General features: G+C 19.9%; 6 protein-coding genes across 6 annotated transcripts; 2 read left to right on the top strand and 4 right to left on the bottom strand.

Moving 5' to 3' along the window:
- Positions 1-652: 652 nt before the first annotated feature.
- SRAE_X000221000 (Hypothetical protein) lies at positions 653-1,172 on the top strand (the record flags this gene model as incomplete). Its single annotated transcript, XM_024645174.1, has 2 exons — positions 653-852; positions 914-1,172. 2 exons carry the CDS (start codon positions 653-655, stop codon positions 1,170-1,172), a joined length of 459 nt encoding a protein of 152 aa, XP_024499680.1.
- Positions 1,173-3,657: 2,485 nt separating this feature from the next.
- Positions 3,658-4,827, bottom strand: SRAE_X000221100 (Astacin-like metalloendopeptidase; the record flags this gene model as incomplete). The annotated part of the gene is made up of 2 exons (XM_024645185.1): positions 3,658-4,734; positions 4,774-4,827. 2 exons carry the CDS (start codon positions 4,825-4,827, stop codon positions 3,658-3,660), a joined length of 1,131 nt encoding a protein of 376 aa, XP_024499681.1.
- A 615-nt stretch (positions 4,828-5,442) lies between these two features.
- Positions 5,443-7,195, bottom strand: SRAE_X000221200 (Fatty-acid amide hydrolase 1; the record flags this gene model as incomplete). Its single annotated transcript, XM_024645196.1, has 2 exons — positions 5,443-6,971; positions 7,018-7,195. The coding sequence occupies 2 exons, from the start codon at positions 7,193-7,195 to the stop codon at positions 5,443-5,445; spliced, it is 1,707 nt and encodes a 568-aa protein (XP_024499682.1).
- A 485-nt stretch (positions 7,196-7,680) lies between these two features.
- SRAE_X000221300 (Anoctamin-1) lies at positions 7,681-11,925 on the bottom strand (the record flags this gene model as incomplete). The annotated part of the gene is made up of 7 exons (XM_024645207.1): positions 7,681-9,969; positions 10,143-10,181; positions 10,239-10,413; positions 10,459-11,035; positions 11,084-11,155; positions 11,686-11,811; positions 11,862-11,925. The coding sequence occupies 7 exons, from the start codon at positions 11,923-11,925 to the stop codon at positions 7,681-7,683; spliced, it is 3,342 nt and encodes a 1,113-aa protein (XP_024499683.1).
- Positions 11,926-12,679: 754 nt separating this feature from the next.
- Positions 12,680-14,340, bottom strand: SRAE_X000221400 (U1 small nuclear ribonucleoprotein 70 kDa; the record flags this gene model as incomplete). The annotated part of the gene is made up of 5 exons (XM_024645218.1): positions 12,680-12,731; positions 12,780-12,959; positions 13,008-13,308; positions 13,830-14,154; positions 14,197-14,340. The coding sequence occupies 5 exons, from the start codon at positions 14,338-14,340 to the stop codon at positions 12,680-12,682; spliced, it is 1,002 nt and encodes a 333-aa protein (XP_024499684.1).
- Positions 14,341-19,776: 5,436 nt separating this feature from the next.
- SRAE_X000221500 (Hypothetical protein) lies at positions 19,777-20,121 on the top strand (the record flags this gene model as incomplete). Its single annotated transcript, XM_024645229.1, has 1 exon — positions 19,777-20,121. One exon carries the CDS (start codon positions 19,777-19,779, stop codon positions 20,119-20,121), a length of 345 nt encoding a protein of 114 aa, XP_024499685.1.
- Positions 20,122-21,985: the final 1,864 nt, after the last annotated feature.

The following is a 21,985-nucleotide window of genomic DNA, read 5'->3' on the forward strand; positions in this document are numbered from 1 at the left end:
TTGATAAATTCTATATAAATACAAACTTTTTACATAGTTTTGTAAACACAATTTAAAAAAATTACTTTTTTATTTTAATCATCTTTTTTTGTAAAAATATATCATTCATATTCTCCATTTTTTAAGATTATTTATGTATATCTAAAAATTCTCTTTTTTTACAATTATTTTAATAATTTTATATAAAGCTTTTTTATTATACATTAAATCTTTTTTATAATAAAGATGTTATATATTTTTATTATTTTTATATATATTTTTTTTATTTACTATCATTTTTTTTTATAATTATTTAATTTATATAAAATACATTTTAAATTATAATTTTTTTTTATGGTTTTTAATATAGACCTAGAGTAATTTGTCAAAGATAATTTAATTATAAAATATGTCTAACATTAATTCCAACTTTTTTTCAAGAAGATTAACCACAAATTTTGTTGATAATAAATATAAAACTTTTAACAATATTTACAATTATAGTAAATTATCATCATTTAAACAATCAAAAAAACGAAAATATAGTAAATATAATTCATCAATATCAAATTTTTCTAATAATGAAATATATAATAATCAACCTAAAAATAATAAAAGATGTTTAATATTTGAAATACTTCATCAAATTAAGGCTCCCCGTGGTATAAGAGATATGTATCTTTATAATAAACCAGGAAATTTTGATCCAAGAATTAATAGAATAACACCAATGTTTGGAAATAATTCATGTATAAGTTCTTATGCTTATAATAAACTTAAAAGTTTATATAACTTAAATTCTTTCACAGGACTTAATGATTTTAATGCTAATATTGCAGCTTATGAAGAATATTATAAATCTAGAGGTAAAATGTATGTTTTTAATAAATACAAAAAAAAGACATATATATATAATAATAATAATTTTTTCTAGTGAAACTGAATTATATCATAAGTTTAGTGAAATAACATATGGTATGGAATATCCAGATTTTTTTGAAATTTTTCCAATACTTAAAGGTATGAATAAAGATCCAGACTTGTATTTATTTATGGTTTCATATCATCTTCATAATTCAAGATATCGAATTAATTTTAAAGAACCAACAATAAAAGATATCTGGAATTTGATAAATGAATATAAACTAATCAAAAAAACGTACCAAAGTGATAGTGTATTTGTTGATTTCTAATTATTATTTCTAACTATTGTTTCTCAGCGTAATCCTTAAAAATATACTTTCTATAGTCAACATGTATATACAATGTCCATTTATATCTATATTTAGTAACTATTTGTCGCTATTAATATTATTAACGTATCATTCCATTAATTTATATTAACATATAAAAAATTTTTTTTCTTATCTATTACAGTTATCATAATTAAACGTTTTTTTTTACTGTAATTAATGGAATAAAGATTTTTTAAGGATAAAAAAGTTTCGGAAATTAAATGAAAATAAAAATAGTATTTTGTAGTATTCAAGATATATATTATTGATACTGAATAAAAAGATTATACTATCAAAACAAAATTATTGATAAGTTTGGTAATTGCTGTGATTATTTTTTTTTTCTAACATTTGAATAAGAATAGTTATTTGTGTTAGTGTATATTATAAAAAACAAGGAATTATTAATTAGAAATAGTGAAAAGTAAAATGGAAAGAAACAATGTTAGATATCCTTCATACAATATTAAAAATGAACCAAATGTCAGTTAACATTAAAATCGAATATAAATAAAGTTTTGGTAATTTTTTTTTCTAAATATTAATTTTATGAAAACAAATTATAATATAGATAATCTTTAGTTTTAAGAAAATATTTGATAATATACAATTATTTTTATTTCAAAAACAGTTTATGAATTAAAAAAAAATATTATTATCTAATTAATGGAAAAAAATAAACTTTTTTTTTTAAATTTAGTTATTAAAAATTTTTAAAAAGTAAATTTTCTAATTTTTTTAAAAATTTTTTTTACTTTAAAAAAAAAACATATAAAAAATTTGTTCAAAAAAAGTTTAATCAAAATGTAATTTTTAAATAATAACATTTCAAACTCTTACTTTTTTTTTGCACGAATAATACATAAATAACGCTAATAAAGAAAATACTTTTGGTGATTAAATATCTATTTGCTAAATTTTATTTATAGAATTAACAATATGTTTTATTAATATTTAAATGTTAATAGAATTTATTAAATAACTATTTATTATAATGTCTGTTAAAATGTTTTGTGACGTATTATAATAATAAAGATATTTAAAAAAAAAAATTACATATCAAATTGTTAAAAAAGTTTTTTTTTTATATAAACTAACTCATTGTAGTTTAATTTTTAAAACATTTTTTATAGAACTGATAAATTGAACAAAATTGGTATTGTACTTTATTTGTTAAATAACTAAAATAATTTTTAATAATTAATACGGTAAAATTTATTCACAAAAAGATTTTTGCTATGAATTGTTTAATTTGAAATCAATATATATACTTAAAATTCATATAATTAAAAAATTTGACAATTAAAGTACAATAAACAAAGTTATACTTTTGAATTTAAATATTGTCATTAATTAATTGTTTCACTAATATAATATTACTTTTTAAAAAAATTTTAATTAATCACAACCTTATCAATAAAAAATATACTTTGAATTATTATTTTTTGATCATAAAATGATGTTGTGTATCCGGTAAAGATATATTTTTAAAGAAAATAACTTTTTTTTTTAACATTATCATTTTAATTATTTTATTTTATTATGAAATTATAGTAAAAAATAAAATTTTTATCTCAATTACTGTTTTATTTTTTCTATCAAAAAGAATTTAAACTTTTCTTTCTAATTATTTCATTAATTATTTTTTTTTAAAAAAGTTGTAAAATTATTAACATTTAAATTTAAAACTGTTACTATGTAACTAGTTTTATTATTCAATGTATTTTAAAAACTTTTCTTACTCCTACAACAAATGACATTTATTAAATTATCTAACCTTTTTTCATAAGATTATATGAATAATTACAGACTATAAATTTTTTTTTATCATTTCCGTAAATAATTAAAATTTATTTTTAAAAATTTTAAGACATTTAAAAAGCATTATAGTGTAATTAAAATTTAAAAAAATCACTGTAAAATTAAATTAATGTTTTAAAAATATATAAAAACTATTTAAAATATTTCTATAACATCATTATTTTATTAAACAATTTTCAAACATTGTGTTTAAAATTATGTCATTCTAACGTAATATGTTTACCACATATTACTTCAAATTTAATTTAAATATTTTTACAAATAAAATTATTAAGAAATATTATATGAAATATTATGCTTTTAAATAAGCTATAATAATATGAGATAAAAAATGTTTATAGTGTATTTAATTATACTTCTAAAAAAATTTATTATAAAAATCTATTATAAATATGTACAATTTCATAGTATATGTAATGTTTATAATGGGAGAATAAAAAAATTTTAATAAGCCAACAAAAATTGTTTTGTACGCATGATTTTATAAAATATATATATATAAAATGTAATTTTAAAGATATTATTCTCTTTTCCAAAATATTGTTATCATTGAAAATATATCATTATAAAATGAATATATATAATGATAAGTTTAGGTATTTAAGCAAAAAAAGTTTTTTTATCAATTAACTTGTTGATAGGTAATTGTTATTTTATTATTTTTCTCTCCCTTATATTGAATATGTACTGTTTCATCTTCAGAAAGTAACTCTTCATGGACAACGTATGTACAGAAAGAAATTCCAGTTAAACCTTTATCCTTCCGATATTTTATTGTCAATCCTTTTTTTTCAAAACAAGGATAGGCTGATGGTAGATATCCTGTACCCACAACTATTTTTATTTTTTTTCCACTATCTGTTTTTATTAGAACATTACAAAGTTTGGCTCCAGAAAATGTCACCGAATTGTTTTGAGTTGTTGCTGTCAACATAGTTTGTATATCACAATTTGTTCCATTTTCAATTTTTTCACATTGATCACCACTATAACCATTAGGGCAGTCACAATATACACAACCATCGTAATTTTGGAATCCACCATTTTGGCATTTTAATGTATTTGTACATTGATCAGAACAGAAACGATAAAACAACCACTTTAAATCTGTAAAACTTGGCTCATATTCTTGACCAACATTTGTAAGATATGTTTGAATGCTCGTATTGAATATTGATTGAGCAGACAAACATCTATAATATTCTGAAGCATGTCCAATGGAACTATAATCGTATCCTGTGCCATATAATTTAGCTTTATCTAAAATTTCAAATTCTTTTTCATATTTGTCTATGATATTCGTTTTGTTTAATGTAATAAATTTATCTCTATCATTTCTTCTTATTGTTGGTGCCATACCCATACTAAATAAAACTTTTTTTGCAATACAACCCGGATTTTTATTACACTTATATTCAATTTGAAGTTGTAAAGGACTTTTCATTATATCATCAGTGGCGTTAAAATTGAAATTATTTAAAAAAACTTTAGTATTGTCCATAAATTCAATGAATGGTGCCACCTTTGAGGTAGGAGAAAATGTTTCTTGTACAAACTGTACGCATGATTTTTCTGAAATCATTTGTAAACCTTGATTAATAACAGTTAAATTAAGCTTTGAAGACCGATTAGCATACCATCTTATTTGTGTACCTCCAAATGATGGTATATAAGGTATTTGTTTGATTGGATTTTGTACCTATGAAAAAATATTAAAAACAATTTTCATTAAACTTACCTGCACTAATAAAAATTTAATAATAAAAAAATTAATTGTTAAAATTAAATTCATTGTGAAGTTAACTATAATTTGCAAACACCTAAAATTTAAATTGAAAAAAGTATTTTTTTATTAAGTTATAATATGTAATTAAACTTTTTATACTTTTTAAACAAATTTTCAATAAAATAATGTATTACATAACTGAAAAATTTTCATTTTTGATTCTTTATATAATAACATTTGTTTGTCCAATAATTTAGTAAATTATCACACACATGCTAAAAATCTAAATATAAAAAATTATATAGTACTTTATAAAATATTTTCTTGATAGTTTAATTTAAAGTTAATTAAAAAATCTAAACAAATAGTAATATTTAAAAAGATTTTATTGTTGATAAAAGATAATTATTATATAAAAAATTACTAAGTTAAAGTTTTTTTTCTACTAAATATTAATTTTTTAAATTATTATACCACCAAAAATTTAATATAAATCAAACACTAGGTGGCAAAGAAAGTGGTATAAAATGATCAATGTTGTCATATACTAATGCAATACTAAATATTTTACTTTTTATTAACACAAATATAATTTTTTTTACAACAAAAAGTTATTTAAATAGGAATGTATTTTTTTATGATATGATAGATATAAAATCAGAAATATAGTTAATAACGTTATCATACATATAACATTGTTTCAATATCTTTCATAACTCTTAAAACTGTTTCTTCTTTGTATGGAGGAGCAGCAACCTGAACACCTAATGGCAATCCAAATCCATCTTTTCCAATTTTCTTTGCTATTTTATTATATCTATCATTAATTTTATAATTTTCTAAATTTTCAATATCTTTTTCATTAACTTTGGAAGTTGTAACAACACCAGCACCAAAATCAAGAAGATTAAATACTCCTGTATAACTTATAACTGGTATCATTTCATATGGCATATTATGTGGCATAGAATGTGTTCCGTTTGGAGGAAGTAATAATACATCAATATTTTCTTCTTTCATATGTTCAATAAATTGATATCTATATTTTTGAATAAATTCATATGTTTTTCTCAAATCACTTGTTGATTTTGGAACAGAAGATGCAATAAGAGAAAAACGATAGGAGAATGGTTTAACCATAAATGATACCAATTTACGTAACCAAATTGGAAGATTCATTAAAAATAACAATTTTTTATATTCTGGAAGAATGATATCTTTTTCAAAATTTTTAATAAGATACTCTCCACCATCTACACTAACAGCTTTTAAGAATGCACTAAAAGCTTCTGGTATATTTGGTGGTTTAAATGATTTAACTATATATTTCTCTTTACCATTCTCATTTTTCATTTGACTTAAATAATTTCCGGCTTCTTCAACAGTTCTTGTTACAGCAGGAAGACATTCAAAAAATCCATCATATGTATACATACCAACTGTTATAACTTTATCTTTACTTTGAAATTGTTCTTCATCCCATGGAACTGGTACAATATATGGATCAAAATCTCTAACAATATCTTTTGTAGAAGCATTAAAAAATACTTTGCAAATATCCACTAATCCATCAACATATTTTGACATTGGTCCAGCAGAAGCATTAATTAAAGGTCTTCCAGGAACAGAACCAGCTGCTGGATATGAACAGAACCTTAAATGACTTGGTTTAATTCCACAAATACCACTGTATGCTGCTGGGATTCTAATACTTCCACCAACATCACCACCTATACCAATAATACTACTATCATTAGCAATCAGTGCACCTTCACCACCAGAAGAACCACCTGGTGTAAAGTCTAATTTATGTGGGTTTTTTGTTACACCATAAATTGGATTACTACAAGTAAATGATAATAAACTTTGTGGAACATTTGTTGTAACAAATGGAATTGCTCCAGCATCAATTAAAATTCTAATGACTGAACCATCTTTAGTTGCTATATTATCTAAATTGAATCCATATCCAAGTGTATTACGACAACCAGCAACTTTTTCACATTCTTTAATTGATATTGGAATACCATATAATGGTAATTTTTTTCTTTCCTCATAATTATCATACTTTGAAGTAAGGTAAATGGCTCTTTCTTTACTCATTTCAATAAATTCACATACACAATTCAAATTCTCATTAGCAAGTATTGCCTTCTTTTGATAATAATTTAAAACATCTAACGGTGTAACATATCCATTAAATAATAAATCTTAAATAAAAAATATTAAAAGTTTAATATAAAATAAAAAAAAAACCTTTTAATTTTGAATAATCAGCTGCATCTAAAATTTTACAAATATCATTTTTATCATCCATAACTTTTATAACTTCATCTTTTAATGATTTTATTTTTTCCATTCTTTCCTGATTATAAATAGCAATCTTTTCTTTTTTCTTCCATTTTGGAGAAATCATAGAAAGTAAAAGTCTCATAATAACAATATTAATATAGTCTAAAAAATAGAAAAAAAAAGTTTAATATATATGTATCAATAAATTTTAATAAATTATTTAAGTTATAAAACAATGTTTTCAAAATGTTATAAATGATAAAAAAAAATTTACGCTTGATTAATGTTTCTTTAAATAGATAAAAATTTAAACGACATATATACAAATTTCTAAATAATCATCTTTTTGATTAAAATAAATGAATGCAATTGAAAAATATGATAAGATAATATTCAATAACATTTAATTTAATTGGTTTAGATTTTTATTAAACATATATTTTATATTATATTACGACACATAAAATTATAATAAAATTTTTTTAGTTCATATAAATTATTCAAAAAAATTATTGATTAATCTTGCATTTTTATCAAAAAAAAAAGTAGCTTAATAATATTATATATTAATCAAATACCCGTTATTATAGTAAAAAAAAGAAAAATTACTACAAATAAACTTTCTAATTAATTATCTATAGCAGTACTATAAGAAGAAATAGAACCATTATTAGTTATTCTTCTATTGTATATTTCTCCAGGTAAATTTTCTGTTTCTGGCAAATCAGGTATTATAATATTAGTACAATATGATAAATTTTCAGGTTGTGTTACACCAAATTGTTGATTTCTAGCTAAAAGTTTTTCAACTTCTTTAGACATTTCAGGATAATTTTTATCTGAATAATTAATATTATTTTTGTTAGATTTTTGTCCATCTGTCATATTTGATGCATTAGCTGTATTTTTAAGTTTTTCAAGTTTTTGATATAATTTTTTCTTTTTCTTATTAAAATTAAAATCATGTTGATTTAACATTGCTTTTCTTGATAAATGTCTTTCTCTTTGTATTTGATAAACAATTTTAGTTGGTATATCTGGTATAATATATGCAATAAGAACTTTAAGAGCAAAAACTAAATGTTCAAAAAATATAACAAAAGCACAACGCATTACCATCATTTTCCACCAATCATCATTAACACTATAATCATCAGAACATTCTTCTTTTTTATAATTTTTTATTATTGGAAATTTATCCATAAATTTACATGTTGGTCTATAAAATCCTCGAAATCTACATATATTAACATCATTATAAATTGTATTATTACTAACTAATGTTGCATCAAAATATGATAATGAATAATCCATATATCCTTGTAAATCACCATTACTTTTAAAAAATAAATAATATAATTTTGGGATAAAATCACTTGTAAAAGCAATTATACAAGCATTTACAAGAACAGCTGTATAACTAATACCACTAAGTATACCTTCCCAAACTCCAATATTTTTTGCATGAGCTGGCATTGGACGTCTAAATGTACAAATAAATTTTTGTGCATCAATTCGTACTTCAATAATATTATTTAATAAAGCAAACATTGGTGCTAATGGAAATGCTGTTACAAAAAGTGTTACAAAACCAAATTGTATAACCATTTCAAGATATTCATCAAATAAATATTGTTTATGAACTTGATTTAAACTATAATCAAGATCACATTGATTCATTACTTTATCATCTTTTTGTGGATTAATTTTATTTGGTATAATACCATTAACTTTCTTTTTATTTGATTTATTTTTTAAACTAGCAAACCATATATAAAATTTTGGTAATAATCTTTCAATTATTGCTGTAAACATTTGTTTACCAATCATTATAGTTCCTAATTGAATGACTAATTCAACCATACATCCACTTGGATCACATTGTTCTAAACTAGGTCTAAATGTTGATGTTTCATCATTATCAGTTTTATCTAATGCATTTGGAACACTATTAAAACGTCCTTTAAAAAATGCTATATAAAATAATGATGTATAATAATTAACAAATTGAAATAGAAAAACTTTTAATGCATAACTATTATCAAAATCTGTTTGAGTTCTTGGACATTCCCAACATGTTAATCTAAATGCTAACCAATTATAACATTGATTAAGTATCATAATAAAGCATACATTAATAAATCCAGCTAATAATGATGTTATAACTATAGCATTATTTCTATAAAATTCATTATCACTTCCATATAAACTAAATGTAAATGAAACACGATAAATAATAACACCAACAGCAAATGCAATAACTAAACAAATAAAAAATAAAACTGTCATTCCACTACAAAACCATCTAAATAATTTTTCTTTTCTAGGTAACCATGGTTCTTCTTCTTTTGAGACTGGATTAATACGTTTAGTTTTAATTTTACTTTGAAAATCTGGACGCATTGTTTCATCTTCAACTTCAAAATCAAGCATACCCCATTTATAAGCAATTTCTGAATGAAAACGTTTCCATCCTTCTAAAAATAATGTACCCCAAAGACACATAACAACAGCAAATATAACAGTATAATAATTATCAAAGATATATGTTAATTTTGCATAAACACAATTATTTCTTAATTTTTGAAAATTACAATATTTTTCACATGTTGGACATAAATAAACTTGTTCTCCAATTCCATCAGTACTACATACATCATTACTTGGAATGTCATTAATTGATGTTGATACTGCTATCATAACAACAATAATACCCATTATAGATGGCCATATTAATGATTTTGTATAATAACCTAACCATGCAAAATATATTCCAATTTTTGTTCCAAAATATCTTTTAATTAAATCTAATGGTTGTAATCTCCAAAAAGAATAAAGTGATGCCCAATACTTGTATAATAATTCACGATCAGTTGTTTCACTTATATTTAATTGTTTTTTTGATTTATCAAGAGTCTTAAAATAAAAAAAAATAAAATATTATTAATGTAAATAAAAATATTAATAAATAAAACACAAAGGATAGATATATAACACTATTATAGATAAATATTAAATAAAGACAAGCAACAGAAGGAAAAATAAAAAATATATTTACATATATATTTATACTTTATGTGCTTTCTCACCTCTTTTAAACTTAAATTAATCTTATCCATTCTTAACGGCTAAAGGTTTGCATAGATAAATAATAAAAAGTAATTTTTTTTTAAAAATAAACTTACCTCATGTAAAGGAAATGCATCATAATATATTCCTCTACTTATCATTCTTTCTATACCAATTTGACATCTACCTGATTCTTCAGAATTATATTTAGTTCTTAATAATAAATCATAAACAAGGCGACTCCTTTCAGCTCGAGGAAAAAAATTATCTGGATCATGACAATTTTCAAAACTAAAAATAATTTAAAAATAATAATATAGAATAAATTAATTTTACCATTCAATTCTTTCTTCAATAAATGGTGAACGAAATTTAGGTTTAATTTCAAATCTATTTTCTAATTCTGGTTTCATTGTTGTCCTAAATTTTTTAATTAGCCATGTATCTAACCATCCATCAAAAAAATTAAGTTGATTAACCTCTTCAGAATGAATTATAGGCATTTTAAGTTTTAATATTTCTGCTTGTTTACAAAGAACATGAAATGGTGCATGAATAAGGACAAAAATTATCTTATTTGAGGAATAAAAATGACTTGGCATTTCCTCAATATCTAAACCTAAGCCAACTAAATTTTCTTGAAAGATTCTTCTCTTAACAGCTTTTGTTGTTTTAATACTTCCATACTCTCTACCAGTTTCTTTTTCATCCATAATAATTGCTTGCTCATTCTCAATATCAGATTCTCCATTATTTTTTTCATCCTCATATGCTAAGACATAATCAATTATTCTTATACCATCTGAAAAAAAACATGCTTCTTTTTCCCATGAAATTTTGCTTTTTTCCAAATTTTGTAATCTTTGCATTTCAAAAGTTGTTCCCTCAAATATTGTATCAACTGATGACAAAGCTAAACATTAATTTAATTAAATTATCATTTAAAAAAATTATTTTTTACCTTTTAAACTATTATTTTGAGTTGACTCTTTTAATTGCAATGATGAAGTAATATATATACTGCTATTGGTGTCTAGAAATAAATTTTTTTAAAAATTAAAAATAATAATAAATTTAAATTAATTTTATAAATAATATATTCATCAAATATAAACTTTTTTTTAATTATTATAACTATAAAACATTATTAAGAAAAAAGTAAAAAATCAGTATTACACAAACGGTAACTTGGTAACAAAATGACAAAGAGTACTTTTATCCATATAAATATAAATTCATAAATTAAAAGTATATATTTATTTTTCTTCCAAATTGAAGAATTAACCGTTACAGCAAAAATTTTGACCACAAGTAAATATTTAATGTTTTCTTTTTTATAATAATAAAAAATAATATATAAATAAATTTTGAGAAAAAAAATATATTGAAAATTGACGATTACAGACATTAATATTTTAAAATACGCTAATCAAATAGCATTAGAAGCATTTATATTATGTAAGTTTAATAAATAAGGTTATTAGTATTCAATTAATAAAAGGAAGAAGAATTTTATAAGAGAAAAAAAGTCATAATTATTATTTTTTCTTTTCTCGTCCTTACCTGATGAAAAAGATGATGAATCATGTATGTAAGGCTGACTGATGTTTAATTTCGATGACTTTTGTTTTTCACACATTACAACGTCATTACCATTTTCTTCATTATAAAAAAACGGAGTCTTAGAATCTTAAAAAAAAAAAATAATTAATATAAATATATATTTATATTTAAATTACCATCTTCTTTACAATATTCTAATGTTTCTATAGAATTTTTTAATGATAATTTTTTGTGATTCATTTATTAGTATTTATAATATGACTCCAAGATGTTTTCTAAAATATATATATAAATACAATTAATTGATTTTAAAATGTAAAATTTTTAATTGTATTTGAAATAATATACATAGAAAATCACTATTCAGCGAATTAGAAAAATAATGTTATCAATTCATATAAAATATAATATTTTTAATACACTAACATTGTTAGAATACGTAGAAAAATAAAAAGATGTATTAAAAATGTATAATACTAAATGAAACAAATAGGAAATAGACATTTATCTAACAGAAAATGTTTGTAAGCATACTAATTAATAGTGTATATGTTTAATATTAACATTTATAAAGTAATATTAAAGAAAATATTATTAATCTATTATTACTTTTTAATATGGTATAATAAATAATAAAATATTAAAAATATATAATTATTATAATAATATTTCTAGCTAACTATAAATCTACCAATTATTGGAAAAATGTATCCATTTAGATCAACATTTAATAAAGTCATGAATAATGTGAATATATTTTATTGTTTCAATTTTATATGACAAAACAACTGTTTGACATTATTTATATATAACATTTAGTATATTGATAAAATATATTTATGCACTTTCATTAAAAATAGAAAAATGATTTTATTATAGTTAATATTTTAATAACACTTACACTTTATCACAATATATATTATATTGTGAATAATAATTGAAATTAATAATGTTACAAAAAAAAAGGAAAAGAAAAAAAAAATAAAATTAAAATTTACACAATTAATGTTGGAATATCTTTTGGGTTTCCATACTCATTACTAAATCTAGAAGTGAGATTTTAATATTGCTCTTCTTGTCCCGAATAAGCATACCTTTTTGGAGGTGGACCATTCTTATCACCTTCAACAACAGCTCTCTTATTAGAAGATGAATCATCTCTTGATCCTCTATAATTTCTACTTGATGAATTTCTGTTATTGTCATCGTACTTATTGTTAGGTCTTCTGAAATCATTATTTCTATCATATTTTTTTCTTCTGTCATCATAATCTCTTAAAATATTATATTATATTTAAAAATTATTTTTTTTATAAATTTACCTTCTATCATCACGAAAACGTCTATCGTCAGTGGGACGATGATGTCCACTATAATTTTTATCATTATAATCATGTCTTGAAGAATATTTATCATCTCTCCGTCCATTATATGAATTAGAAGTTTTAGTAAATGCCTTATCTTCTAGTAAATCATCCTCTTTTTTCTCAACAGCAATTCTTGTCTTACCTTTTCCACCACCTAATCTTCTAGGAAGCCAATCTTTTCTTGTTCTTCCTCGTTCATAATCTACTAAAACTCTTACACCATCAATTTTTATTCCATCAGCTTCCTTATATGCTTCTAAAAATAATAAAAACAAACCAAATAAGATATATAATTATTACAGTCATACTATTCTGTTTAAAGGTATTCATATAAATTTCATATTCAACTTAGCCTTACAAACCTACCACCAATAATTTATCTTTATCACTAACCTTAAAATTTGATACCATAATTTTTTTTTTTAATATTAAATTAACGAGGACATTTTTAGAGGTAAAAAAGTTAAAAAATATATATATAATTTAAAAAAAAAATATAAGTAACAATAATAAAGTCAAATTAAGAAGATAAACTTACGGACGTTTTCAATAAAGAAAACGTACACCAAAAAAAAACTTACAAACTTTTTTTAAACTACAGCTATATGATAAAATGGTTAAAGAGATAAAAAAAATCTTACCCGTTAATCATATAACACAAATAAATAATAAACCTTACCTAATTCTTACCTATTAATTTTTTTTTTCTTCTGTTATATTTGTTAAAAAAAAAGAAAAAAATATAAAGGAAACATTTAATATTTTTTACCAACTTACGCGACATTTCACTTTTTCTGGAATACTCAATAAAAGCATAACCTCGAGGTTTGTCATCTTTTGTGCAGACAATTTTAATATTAACAATTGTACCCCATTTACTAAACTCTCGACGAAGTTTAGATTCAGTTGTCTCATAAGACAATCTACAAACAAATAATGTTTTAAAAGGATCTTCAGTAAAATTGGAAGTATCTTTTGTATGATAAGCTGCAATCTCTTGTTCCAATTTAAATGCTAATAATTCTTCTTTTTTTTTTCTTTTTTCGGCTTTTTTTTCTTCTCTTGTTTGAACTATTTCTTTTGCCGGAGTATCTTTGGGATCCTATAAAAAATTTAATTACTTTTATATATAAAAAAAACTTACCTCAAATAATGATATGTACTGAGCCATTCCATCATATTTAATAGGATCTTTCTCAACCAAAAGTGGTGCTATTGGAGGTAAAAATGTCAATGGAGGTCTTGGAAAAAATAGACCCAAAAGATGGTCAGGTAAAAATTGAGTCATTATTTTAATAATAATTACTAAATAACTAAAAAAAAATTTAAGAAAATACAATTTAATTATGCAAAAATATAGTTGGTAAGATACACATATTAATTTACATATTTATTTGTTGGAATAATATGTACAAACAAATATCTACTGTATTGAATGAATAAACTTTTTTAAATGATAACCTTGTATACTAAAGAATATTAGAGTAGTTAAGAATGGAAATATATCAAACTTTAAAATAAAATGACAAGCCTTTTATTTTATTGTTCTTAGTAACACTTATTTGATTAGGCATATGTATATTTCATTATTATATAATATGAACTATTTAAATTAACATTTTTTAGTAGTTGTTTGATTGAAATATTGTTATATTAACAAAATGTTTTTATTTACATGCTATCCTTGTAGTGTGCAATTAAAAAAAGTTTAAAAGCTGCATATATTTTAATTTCTTAAAAAAAAGAAATTATTAACTTGATTTTATATAAATTGGATATAAAAGAGTAATCAAAAATGTAACCAATTTAAACTACTGTTGATTAAACAGTTCTCACAATATTTAAAAATTTTATTTAATAAACTAAAAAGTGCTTTAAAAAATTCTGTAAATAATTTTAATAGAATGCTGATAAAATTTTGCCAAGAAAAAGTAAAAACTATGCCGCCAGCAGGGGTCGAACCTGCGACCTTGGGCTTATTAGACCCACGCTCTAACCGACTGAGCTATGGCGGCTTGAACTTGGCCAAATCTGGTATTCCTTTGATTAAAATACTCCTTTTACAAGAAAAACTTCTTTTTTTTCTAGTAATGTTTTAGTAAAATTATTTCGATTAAAAAATTTTTTTTTATAATACCATTTGATGTAATAACTAATTTATATACGTGACTATTTTGCTTAAAAGTATCTCTTGAAATTATTATTATTTTAAATGATTCTAGATAAAAAAATTGATTTCTTGTTTAATGTTTTAAAAACTTTGAAGAACATTATTTAAATTTTTAACGATAATTAATAAAATAGAAATAAAAACATAAGTAATTGTGTAATTATCATTTAGGATATGATTAACTTTATACTTATGTAAGAAATTGAAAGTATTTTTTTGATAACTTAAAAAAATCTAGATTACTAATAAATTTCTATGTTTTAGAACACTTTGCAAATTGGTTTAGACTATCAAAACATAATAAAGTCAGTTGTTTTCGATTAACAAAAAAGTTTCACTATCAAAAAAATTATCAATTTAACTTTTCTTATTGTACGATAAAATTCAAATAGTCAACTATTTAATAAAACTTTAAATTACCTTAAAAAAATGATTAATCATAAATTTATTATTATTAAAAAAAAAGATTAAAGTAAATTTGTTTTATAATTTTTTGTTTAACAATGACCAAAAAATGTTATGCACTTAATAAATACAAATTTAAAAGATTGTTTAAAATTTTTTTATCATTAAAAAATAATTATTTTTAAAATCAATATAAGTAAAAATTAAATTGTTGGTTTAAAATATTTACATAAATATAACTTTTTATTTACTCTACGTAAAAAACAAAAAAAAGTAAATCAACAGAATGAAAAATATAAAATAAAATATGAAACAGTGATAGAAAACGATTAATTTGATATGTAAACGTATTATTGATATTTTTCATGATAATTAAATTTTAAAAAAAAACTTTTTATATGTGCTGGCAAAAATATAAGTATTTTTGTTTTAAAAGTGCATTTAAGATAACAATATTTTTGTTAATTAAAATAAATAATGCTTTTTATTAAAAAACATTTTATTATACTTTTTGAAACGGTAATTAAAATTATTTTGTAGCTAAACACAAAAAATTGATTTAATATTTCTTATGATATTTTTATAATATGATCAAAATGTATTTAATGTTATTTAAAATTTGTTTACAAGAATTAGATGTAACTATTCAAGCAATATTTTTTTAATTATTAAAAAACAGTTAAAAAGTATGTTAAGTATAACTAGCAATTTTGCAATTAAAAAAGTAAAAATTTAATTTTAAGAAATACTTTATAAAATAATATAAACAATTATTTTAAAAAAAAATGAGTCTAAACATAATTTTTTAATTAAACTTATAAACTTTTATTATTCAAATTTTATCAGTGAAATTAAACTTAACATGCATTAATTTCATAAATAAAAAAATTCTTTTTAATCAAAATGCTTTAAAACAATTTTTAAAAAAACAAACAAGATAAAAAGTTTAAATGGATATAATATTTATAATTAAATTGTCAATATTTGCTTTATATAATTAAAATTACAACAATATTAATATACCCTATTTTGCCGGTTTTGTTGTTTTTTATATTTATTATAATTTGATTCTTAAAATTTAGTTGATTGTACAAAGTTTCTAAACTAAAATAATACTGCTAAAAAAAATAAATGCAACAGTAGTAGAAAAATCAGAAAAATTTAAATGAGACGTTAATCATAATTTTTTTTGCTCAACATTTTGAAAAAATATTTTAAGTGTAATATTTTCCTTTAGAAAAATTATCTTAAATTTTTTTTACTTAAAAATTAAAGTAATTTTTCAATTTATTTAAATGTTTTTAACATTTAAATTTTTTAAAAGTAAAAAATATTATTTGCCCACTATTTTAAATATTTAATGTCATTGTACAAATATTTTTATCAAAAATGTATACTATGATCAACAACACTTTTTTTCTATGTGTAAAATTTAACATTTTAATTATATTAAAACAAAATAAATACAAATTTAAGTATTTAAATAACTTAGAGAGAGTAAAAAATTCAAAAAAATTAATTAGTAAGAAATATATATTTTTTTTTAAAATAACTATTTATAAGAATGACTTACAACGAAGTTCTAACTTTAAGTTATCTAAAAAAGCAAATTTTTGATAAAGTTTTAAAAATGAATAATTTTAATATTTTGTTTACAAAAAAAATTTTTAATTGTGATTGTTTTAATGATATTATAACTAAAAAAATATTTTATATTAAATTTTAAAAATAATCTTTTTTCATTTCTTATTATCACATCATATATATAATCTATTTTTATACCAAAAATTTTAAATTCTAAAAACAATTAATTTTTTTAGAATAAAATTATTGTTTAAAATGTAATAAAAATGTAATTTATTAAAATATTATAAAATTTATACAAAGAACATTTTATTTTGTAAAACTATTTGATATTGATATCAAATATATAGTCGACAAAAGATTAAGAAACAAATTAAAAATAAACTTTTCAAAATAATATCAAAATTATAAAGTATATTTTTCCATATAAAAAAATATTAATGTAATTCTAGTAGAAATTCGTAAAAAGTCTTGTTAGAGGTTCTGAGAAGATTGATTCTTAAAAATGAAAGTTTATTTTGACAATGTAATTATTTATAATAAATGATGTAAAGAGATAAACAAATGTATAGTAATGAATGTGATAGTGATAAAACTTTTTTTTTACTTGATATGATGTATCAAACATCACTGCCAGATTATACGAAATTATTATAATTAAAATAAATATGTGTTAAAAATATGTTGGTGAAATTGAAAATAATAGAATAAATATAATTATTAAAATAAAACTACTACTTTTCTAGTAATAACTTTTTCATATAAGAAAACAAAATATTTGTTTTTATTGAAATTAGTTTAAAAAATGATTTAGTATCTATAACATTAATAAATAAAACAGTAATATAATATTATTAAAAGAGTATAATAATAAATTAATATTTTCTTGTAAAAGTTTTATTTTGCATTAAAAAGGTATTGTTCGGATAAATAAAAGAATTTCATGAGAGGTATTGTATTAACATTTTTTTTTTTTAAACAAATAAAATATTTAAAATTATATTGTTCATTACTTTTCATTGATAACAATGTTATAAATTTTCTTGAAATATTTGATAGAATGTTTTGCTTGTGTTTCTTTTGCTTAATAAAAGTACCTATATTAAGAATAATTTCTATAAATACTAGCAAATACACAAAAAAAACTAAAAAAAGCAAAATTAAAAAAAATAATTAAAAAAAAGTAATTATGAAAAATTAGCAAACATATTTTTTATAGTTTTTTGAAAAAAACGACAAAATTATAACAAAAGTGATTACCAATTTTACTTTTATTATAAAAAATCCGATACAGTTAATTAGAAAATGAGATAATTAGTATAAGTATGATTGTAAAACATAATTAACAAGTATGTAATTATCCAAAAATATATTAACTAAGAATATAATGTAAAGAAAGCGCCGATTTCATAAATTTAAATAATTTTTAAAAAAAAATTGTCATCATATAGATATTGCAGAAAAATTTACATAATTTTTATTTGTTGCAACATTGTAATTTAAAGATATTTTTAAGCAAAATTTAAAATAAGGGTAAAATAGAATACGAAAAACATTTCTAATGTTAGTTTTTTGTAAAAATTGATTTTAAAGTTTAATATAATATTTTAAAAGCTAGGTAAATAATATTAAATAATTCAAAACTTTTTTAAAAAATGTTTTGAGCAAACTTTTATTCTCTACGTTTTGAATCTTATACCGTATCTATAACAATTTTTGTTGTTGAGATATTTTGAAGCATAAGTTAAAAAATTTTATCAGTTTTGTCTTTTTTAGTTTAACTTAGTCATAAATGTTAAAAAGATAATTAATGCACTTTTAATTTCTTTTTCAAATAAAATAGCTAGTGTCAAAATTAGAACTATTATCATTAATACATAAACTAGAAAATATCTTTTAGTTATTATATAATTTTTTGTAAAAAGACATTTACAATATACAAATAATATATAAACTTAAATCTTAGTAAGAACAAGATAATAATTAAAAATTTTTATTTTAATAGTTTTTATTATGCCAAAACATTATTACAAATTAATAAGTAGTAAAATAATAAAAAAAATAAATAAGATATTTAAAATTAGATTATAACACTTGGTAAAAAGTGTTTGATACGAAATAAAAGTATTTTTTAATATTTTCTATAAGCTTCCATATTTGATATTTTCTATTTTTTTTATTAAGACTTTAATAAGTCATACTGAATATATTTTCATATTAATTAAAATAAAATGAGTTTTTGGAAACTCAGTAAAATTTTTTTTGGCAAAAAAAAAAGTTTAAAAAAATTACACTTTTTAATAAAACAGTAATTAATTTTAAAATTTTTATTTATTAAAAAATATTTTTTACGTAATGTTTTTATTAATTATAACACATTTTATAAATATCATTTTTTTAAATATTAATTTTAAATTTTAAAAACTAATATTTTGATGGCAAAAAATTATCATATTTTCATTTCAAATACAAAAAATGATTTTTGATTGAAGTAAATAAATTCATGAATATTTAAAAAAATATTTTTTTATAAAATTATTATGTGTTCATTTAAAGTTTTTTAATATGAATTACTTGTCATCATTTATAATATTAATTCTATTATTTTGTTTCAAATCACTTGAAATTAGTGACAAAAATTTAATTGATTCTTTTAATATAGAGAATGTTCCAGTACCAGTAGTTTTAAATGATGAAGAAGATAATCATATTATAGAAAAAAGACAACGTCGGAGTAGAAGACAAAGAAGAGCAGGAAGACAAAGAAGGCAACTTCTTGCTTCTTTATCTGCTATAATTGCTCAAATAAGTGTATTAGGCCAACAAATCAGTAGTCTTCAAGTTCAAGTATCAAATATAGCAACAACAACACCAGCAACACAACCAACACCAGCAACACCACCACCATGATAACCACCATAAGATGTTAATATAAATATGAAATTAATGTGCTGTTTTTTAGTAGCGATCTTGGGTAGTGATAAAATTTTTTTACCAGTGATTATAATTAAAAATTAAAGTAATTTTACGATAAAAAAGTAGCATTATATTTTGCAATAAAATTCTTAAATTAAAAAAAAATGTTTTTACCTAACTTTCATTGGATTTTATTTTTTTTTACAAAAACAAAATATAAATTTAATGAGATAATTTTAATCTTTTGTTATACTACATATAATATATGTTAATATAGATTTTGCAAAATTTAGAAAGGATACTTTAGTTAATTTTTATCATTATTTTTATAAATTTTGTGTGACAACTTGATATTTCTCTCAATATTGTTGTTTATCTACTTTAAAGAAGTCTGTTAATAATTTTATTTAATCTTTTTACCTTATAAATTAAACAAAACTTTACTCAAATTTCTAAAAGTTTAACATTATTTATAATTTATTTTTGCTTAAAAATATATTTGTTAACTTTTGCAACATCAATCAGTCATTTTTAATGTATTTTCATTATTGATTTTTAATTTAATATAAAATTAAATAATAGTATATATACAAAAAGTATTGTTCTTGAAAACTCTTTATCTTCTTACGAAATAATTTGAAATTAATAATAAGTTAATAGTTTTTAAAAATTTAAATAATGTATTTAAAAAAAACTTATAAAAATGCTTTTATAATTTTATTTTATTCTTTGTAATTAAAATTAGTTATTTGTTATTTATACAAATATGATTTATAAAACTTTATTATAAAAAATTAAATAAAAAATTCTTTAAAACAATTAAAATATCATTTTTTTGTGTTTTAATAAATTTTAAATATAAAAAAAAACAATAGTTATAATTAAAAATTCTTTATTTAGTAAAAATAATTTTTTTTTGTTTTATTGTAAGTTCATAAAAATAAACCTAAATTAATACATTTAATCAAGATATAGGATATAATCAAAATATACTTAATTGTTAAATGAACATTTTTATGTAACAAAAAAAAATAATAATGATAATTTTTGTAATTTCATTTAAATTTAATTAATTTCTAAATAAATTATGCTTTCTTTTTTTATTAATTATATTATGTTTATTTTATTTTTATTTAAATTTAATAGATTAAACATACAATGTCTGTTTTCATATAAATGTATACAAAAAAATTATTTTTTAATGTATAATTTAATATAAGTAAAATTAAAAAGAATGAATCTTATTGAACTATCAAGACAAAAGAAAAAATAGAGTTTTTGTTAATCTACACAATAAAAAATAAAGAAAAATATATAATAAAAATAATAATAGTATATTGAATTCTTCTATAATAATAAATAAATAAAGTGATATATTAAAAAACTTACAACTTTAGCATAATCAAACTTTAAAAAAGCAACAATTGTATGAAACGTTTTTTTATTTTATGTATTTAAAATGAATTAAAACTAATGGTTATCAATTTTGTAAAGTATAGTTCTACTTATGCATTAAAGCAGATAAGAGAATATTAATATTCGAAAATAATTACAAAAAAATAGTAGAAAATTTTTAATTATTATATGTTAAAAAGACTTGTTAGTAAACATTTTTTATTAATTCAAAAATTAGGTATAAGTGTTTGAATATTTCGTTTGAAAAAAATAATAAAAATTGTTATTTTTTTTTTATTAAATTATATTAATTAAACAAAATTTTTATTGAATAAATAAATGATTAATATTTTAATGATTATAAAATTGTACAAAAATCTTAGAATAAAATTAAAAAATATCAAATCTTATTTATACTTATAAAAGTTAAAAAATACACAAATATTAATGTATTAATATAAAA

The sequence above is a fragment of the Strongyloides ratti genome, scaffold srae_chrx_scaffold0000005 (genome assembly GCF_001040885.1).
Source record: "Strongyloides ratti genome assembly S_ratti_ED321, scaffold srae_chrx_scaffold0000005".
Classification (NCBI taxonomy): domain Eukaryota; kingdom Metazoa; phylum Nematoda; class Chromadorea; order Rhabditida; family Strongyloididae; genus Strongyloides; species Strongyloides ratti.